Source organism: Psittacula echo (assembly GCF_963264785.1).
Source record: "Psittacula echo genome assembly, chromosome: 21".
In the NCBI taxonomy this organism is placed as follows: Eukaryota; Metazoa; Chordata; class Aves; order Psittaciformes; family Psittacidae; genus Psittacula; species Psittacula echo.
In genome coordinates, this window is record NC_137757.1 from 5,241,774 (window position 1) to 5,248,038 (window position 6,265).

The window sequence follows — 6,265 nt, forward strand, 5'->3', positions numbered from 1 at the left end:
CTAAATTCACTCATTCAGACCCAAACCCTACCCCTGAAAAAGATGAAGCCCTCTTTGCTGGAAAGACTTAGTGCATCCTACACCTCGCGAGCAATTCCAGTGCTCCTAACATTACAATGCTAAGCAAGGAAAAACCCCGCGACACAAGCCAAGAGGAGCCAGGTCTCACTTTCCGATTCCAAGCTATCGCGGCTCATTGGCAGCACAGAGCCATTTGGTGCCAATTTAGTTTCAAAAACATATTTGCAACAACATTTTTCATGCCTCACTTGCTGCTAAAGTTGAGCTCGAAGTCAACAAAAAATAGCTCTTCTATGGCAACAGGCCCAAAAGCAGTTTGTCTTTATTAACATAAGATTTTTAAACTGCCTTCACTGAACTTTATAACAGAGACATCAGTGCACCGATGGGGATGTTATCCAGGATGTCAATGATTCATGTGATCCAAAGACAAGCTCCCGTTACAGGAGACGCTGTTTGTCACCAGGAGAGATGCCCAGCTAATAACGAGAGGGAAGTCCTTTCTCTTCAACAGTTTCCTTTAAGTCCCAAGACACTGGGAAAGCCAGCTGTATTATTAACAACTAATACACTAAGGGAAAGGGGGGTGGAAACAAATGCATGGTAGAGCTGGAAAAACTGAAAACGAAGATCCCTGGCCTGGTTTCTTCGAAGTCATTCCCACAGAAAACCCCAGATTCCTCCTCATCCCACACGCTGTAAAAGAGCCATTCTGATCTCTTGATCCTACTCCACATTTCCCAGCTATGAAGGTCATCAGAAACAATGCCAAGCCCTCCGCTGCAGCCCCTTCCAACGTGGAGCACATCTGCTTTCACCGGGGCTCAGCACCAGCTTCCTGGACCCTGCTGGTGAGCAGAGGGGTCCATGAGGGTTACAAACTGCTCTCCTTTTATTACAGGAAACATTCCGCCCAAACAACTTTCACGCCAGGAATTACTTGGCCTTTCTTGATGAGCAACACGGTAAAACCCTCCTTGTGGCACCATTCATAAATCCTAAAAAGAATCAAGAATTAGAAGCACTTCCCTTTTCTGCATCATCCTGCTTCCCATCCCCAAACCCTCGGGCTTACTATCCCAAGGATTCCCAAGCAGAGGAACCCCACGCTCTTCCCACATCCTCTTCTCCAAGCCTGCACCAAGGAATGCTTCGCTGTCTAGTGCTTGCTCAGATGAATTACATTCTCCTCTCATCATCCCAGAGTTTCCCAGAACTTCAGGGTGGCAAGTACCCACTCTGCTTATCCCTGTCCAAGACAAAGAGAAGACGCAAAGCTTTATTTAATCCTGATGTAGGGAATTTCAGAGAGCACACAGCAGAAAAGAGGCTGTAATTTAGGACTGGAGTATTTATTAACCAACCATTCCTTGTGGGCAGCACTGATGACATGCGGAAGCTTTTTTTATCGTGCTAGATAAGTCTGTTCTTTTTCCAGGAGAAAAATGAAGGTAATTGTCAGTTTGAGTCCAATAATCCTTGGCACAGAGCGGATTTGGGAGGGTGATCTGGTTTTCAGGATGGGGGAGTTGCTGCTTTGCTTTTCGTATACACTATCTGTACTACCTAAAGTTCAACTCATCCTGAGAACAACTCCCCATTAATAACCCCACGTTAAAGGAGGGGTTACTCCGATCTTACTGACAGGCTGTGCCTCAGCAGCTCGTGGCACCACGTTCATTTGCCGAGACAAAATAAGCTCCTCTCACAAATACACATCAGAATACTGACACAAGCAGACTTCAGTCAGATACAGGCTAAAGTAAAGTACCTGCCTGAGAAGTTCAACCTGACACCACATTTGATCTAAGTGTGCATTTTTCAGGGTAGGGGAAGTGCCTTCAAGTAAAACCACCAGTGACAGTCGTCCGCATGGATCACAGGTCTGCACAAACAGATTCCTGAGGAGCCGAACCCTTCACTGAGGATAACTGAACACTCACTCCCCGTTAACACTGGACAGTTCGATAACCAGGGCAGAGATAAGATCCTCTCTTAGAAAGCACTATTTCAATCTGACAGAAGAGACAAGTAAGTAATTCAGGACACTGAAGGGGACGTTGCCTTTGGTAATCAAGGAACAAAAACGAAGCAGTTTTCAGATCAACACAAGAGAAGCACTGAGCAAGAAGGGAAACTCTGGAGGCTGCCTGTCAGCTTATATGGTCTCGGATGTCTCTGACCCAGGGCCTGAAGTTAAAGCAAAGTACACAGCCTGAAAAGGGAAGTCTCAGTCCTGCACAAGGCCACGACAAGCCTCGGAGATGCACATGTGAGCACAGAAAGTAACCCGGTTTAAACCCAGGTTTCCAGATATCAGATACCAGCACCTCTTTTCCCTGTATCTAAAATGTCTGATGCATACGCTGCGCTGCTTCCTCCTCGGAACGTTTTCTGGCCATCTATGTTTCCAGTAAAAAGGTAATCCTACACATACAAGGATAAGCGTAATTCTGAGGCTCAATTTGCCTCCTCCTCCTCCTAAGAGCAAAGAGTTGTGACCCTGTTGAGCCTGACCACAATCAGCACCTCAAAGTCTGTAACAAGTCCCTTTATTTCTGGGGGGAAAGAGACACAGCAGCACTTACTCAAAGCAAGTCAAGAAGTGTCCCGAGACACGCAGGTAGAGGCTCAGCCCTGTCCTCTATTAAAGCTCTATTGAATGTGAAATTGATAATTCACCATTTTCGATGCTTCAGCCACAAGTCTGGTTTTGACTGCTGCGTTGTTTGGGGTTTTTTCCTTCTTAAGGCTGTAACACACCCAAGAACCCCCCATTCTCCCATCTAATAAAGAATCCAAACAGCCCCACTTTTGAAATTAGCCAGAAACAAACGCACCCTCAGATCCGTCAAAGAAATCATTTATACCAAAGGGAAAGTCACATAAACCAAAATAAACAGCCAGCCCATTGTGCAGAGCGGCCCTGCCACTCTTCCAACAACACAGACTCTATTCCAGGCCGCATTAAAACATCGCAAGCAAAATAAACCCAAGGTACAAACAAAATGCCATCGCCTCCTCTTTTGTTCCGAGGCACAATGCAGCAGGGGCAGGCGGGCCGGGGCTCCGCTCCCCGGTGCGGGGCTGCACCCAACCGCCTCAAGGTCACGGCCGGTTTCGGTGAGGGGGCCGCGGGAGGCGGCGAGCGGAGCTGCGGGGCTGCCGTGGGTCCGGGGCTGGCGGAAAAGCCGAGTGTAAAAGTTTATGAGCTCATCAGGATGGTTGTACCATTACATCAGAGGCAATTATAAATGGCCAAGAGCAGGAGATGGGGAGCCAATCAGATCACAGATAGGATGTCAACCTAAGACCAACTGTCTCCTGGCTTTGACAGAAGGATTTTACCTCCATAATTCAAATCCCAAACCAAACCGATCTGCACTCGCTGCTCCCATCGCCCAGCTCTGTACCGGCGCTCCCAGGCGCAGGCCCCGGCCAACGGCCCGCCCGGGAGCATGGCCCCGCACAGCCGGGCCGAACCGCGGCCACCCCACTGGACCCCGCCGAAGGGTGCGAGCCCCCCTGGGCCGGGGGGCTCCGAAGGGAGCGGAGCGGCGGGGCCGGGGGCGAGGGGGCGGATGGCGGCGGCGCTGCCGGGGCCACGCGATGGCCCGAACGGGCCCGCCCGCACCCCCGGCCCCCGCGCCCGGCCCCGCCGGCCCCTCACCGCCCTCCGCCGGGGACGGCCGGTCCCGTTCGCCCGCCGGAGCCCCCCGGAGCGGGCCGGGGCGGCGGGGAGGACGGCGGCCGTTCGCCGGGAGCCTCGCACAAAGACTGGGGAGGGAGGAAGGGAAGGCGGCGAGGCAGCCATTTTAGAGCGAGCGAGCAAGCACAGACAATGGCAGCTCCCCGGCAGCGCCGGCCCGGCGGGGGGAACCTGCGGGAGAGGCACCGCCACAGCCCCACCTCCCGGACCCCTCGTCCCCCGCTACCCCCGGTCCCTCCCGGCCCCGGCCCGGCCCAGTCCCGGTGTGTCCCCCCCCTCCCCTCCCGCCCCACGCGGCCCCGCCGTTACCTGCTGGCTCCTGCCGAGGGACTGTCCACCGCCGGCTCCGCCGCTGCTCCCGGGGCTCATGGGCGCGTGGTGGCTCCTCGGCGGGGCCCCGCCGGCCGCTGCGGCCCAGCCCTGGCTGCTGCCCGCGCCGTACTGCGAGACCATCTCCGCGGCGGCCGGGCCCTTGGCGGCGGCTCCCCCGTCCTGCGGCCCGCCGCTATAGTCGCCCCCGGGGTACCCCTGGTAGCCGCGGGCGGAGCTGGGGGAGGTGAGGAGCTGGTTGAGGGTGGGGGTGGCCGTGGGCTGCGGGGTGGCTCCCCCTCCTCCTCCTGCACCGCCGGCGGCCGAGGGCCCCATGACCCCGAAGCGCTGCTGCTGGAAGGCGGCGGCCGCGGGGGACTTGGCGCCGGCGGCCGCCGGAGCGGAGCTCTGCGCGCTGCCCCGGGGGGAGCTCAGGGCGTAGGCCTGGGGGGGAGGCGGGTAGGAACCGGCGCTGCGCCCGGCCCCGGCCGCATAGTAGGAGTTGTACTGGTGGTTGGGGAAGCCGTGCTCGGCGCCGCCGTGCGAGTTCTGGGGAGGGGGCGGCCCCGCGGGGGCTCCCGCCGGCCCCGGGTAGGACTGCTCCAGGCCCCCGCTCTGCAGCGCTGCCATGCCAGGGCTTTGTTGTCCGCCATGTTGGTGGAAGGCAGCGGCGGCGGCCGCAGCGGCGGCGGCAGCAGCCTGGGCACCGCGGCCGTAGGGCTGCCCGAAGCCGTAGGCTGGCGGGGGCAAGGCGGCCGGGTGGGAAGGGGGAGGCTGCTGCGGCGGCGGCTGCTGCTGCGGCGCCCCCACCCCGTCGCTGCTGCCGCCGCCACCGGGCGGCTCCGGGAGGTTATTGTTCAGGGTGGCGGCGGCAGCGGCGGGCCTGGGGCCCGGGTTCCCGTTCGAGCTCTTCAGGTCGGACTCGGCCCCTGCGCCCCCTCCGTTGCTCTCGGCCCCGTCCTGCAGCTCCTTCCCCGTGGGGCCCTCGCTCTCCGCCTGCTTCTCGCCGCCGCCGCCGCGCTCTGCCGCCGCCTCACCCCCCGCCTCCTCCGGGGGACAATCCCGCTGCTGCGCCTCCGCTTTCTTCAGCTCGGATGGAGCCGGGGCGCCCAGGCTGCTGGCGGCGGCGGGGGCGACCTGAGCAGCCATGATCCCCCCCCTCCCCACCCAGCCACCCCCCCCCGGACCGGTCCCCCCCGAGCTGCTCCCTGCCTGGCCGGCCGGCGTGAGGCCTCGCTGCTCTGCTGCTCCCCGCTCAGGCGGCGGCGGGCTCTTCAGGGCAGCGGGGGCTCATTCCCCCCCGGCCTGGTTGGCGAGGCGGGGAGGGCTCCGCTGGGCTGGGCTTCCCGGGGCCTGGCCCCGCTGTACCTCCTCGGTTGCAGCCGGCGGAGAAAGGGGAGGAGGAGGGAGTGGGGGGGAAGGAGGAGGAGGTATGGGGGGGGTGGGGGGGACCCGGGACGGGGCTCCCGGTGCGGGAGAGGCGGGAGGGAGGGAGGGGGGACACGGCGGGCGGGCGGGCGCCGTCCCCGGAGCCGGGCCGGGCGGCGGCGGGGCCGGGCTAGGCGAGCCGCGCGGCAGCTCCCGACTCTGGTCCGCCGAGCGGGGCTCACTCCGACACGAGGCTCAGCACTGCCATTTTACCCAGCGCCGCGGCCGCCTGCCAAACCCGGAGCGGAGCGCGGCGCGGCCCGGACGGGAGCCTCCCCCCCGTCACAAAGGAGGAGCGGGCCGGCCCCGGCCGCTGGCGGCTCGGCGCGGCGGAGGCTGCCGCACGCAAAACCCGCAGCGGATCCGCGGAGCCGAGCGCGGCCGCGGGGCCGGGCCGAGCCGAGCCGGGCCAAGCGCGAGGGGGGGGGCAGAGCAGAGCTGGCGGCGCGGGGGCACTTCCCTTCCTTTCCCTTCTTTTCCCTTCTCTTCTTTTCCCTTCCCTCCCCTCGGGGGGGCCGCCCGTACCTGTCCGGGGCACTGCCCGGGGCAGCGAGGCGATGTCCTCCAGCGGGAAACCTCCAGGAGAGCGGCGGGGCCGCGCCGAAGGCTGGCGGGTATCGGCAGGGAGATGGCCCGTGGGTTAACGAAGCGCCTCGTCTTTGTCCCTAGAAATTCCATTTAGAATTAGCCTTTGCAAACTGTTAGCGGTTGTCATTTCCTCTCCTCGCCAGCTGTGTCCCTCTGGATGCGGCCTTGGAAGCGCTCCAGAACTGTAACTGCACGCAGGGACAGCCAAGA

The 6,265-nt window shown here is 60.7% G+C and overlaps 1 protein-coding gene across 3 annotated transcripts in view; it reads right to left on the minus strand.

The window, feature by feature from the left end:
- The window catches only part of ARID1A (AT-rich interaction domain 1A), a 57,366-nt gene extending 52,078 nt beyond the window's left edge, over nt 1-5,288 (minus strand). For all 3 annotated transcript variants that reach the window (XM_080632171.1, XM_080632170.1, XM_080632169.1), the window contains exon 1: nt 4,040-5,288. In XM_080632171.1, coding sequence (XP_080488297.1) covers nt 4,040-5,188 — 1,149 coding nt within the window. In that variant the 5' untranslated portion in view covers nt 5,189-5,288. The remainder of the gene's footprint in view (nt 1-4,039) is intronic.
- Between the last annotated feature and the right edge of the window lie 977 nt (nt 5,289-6,265).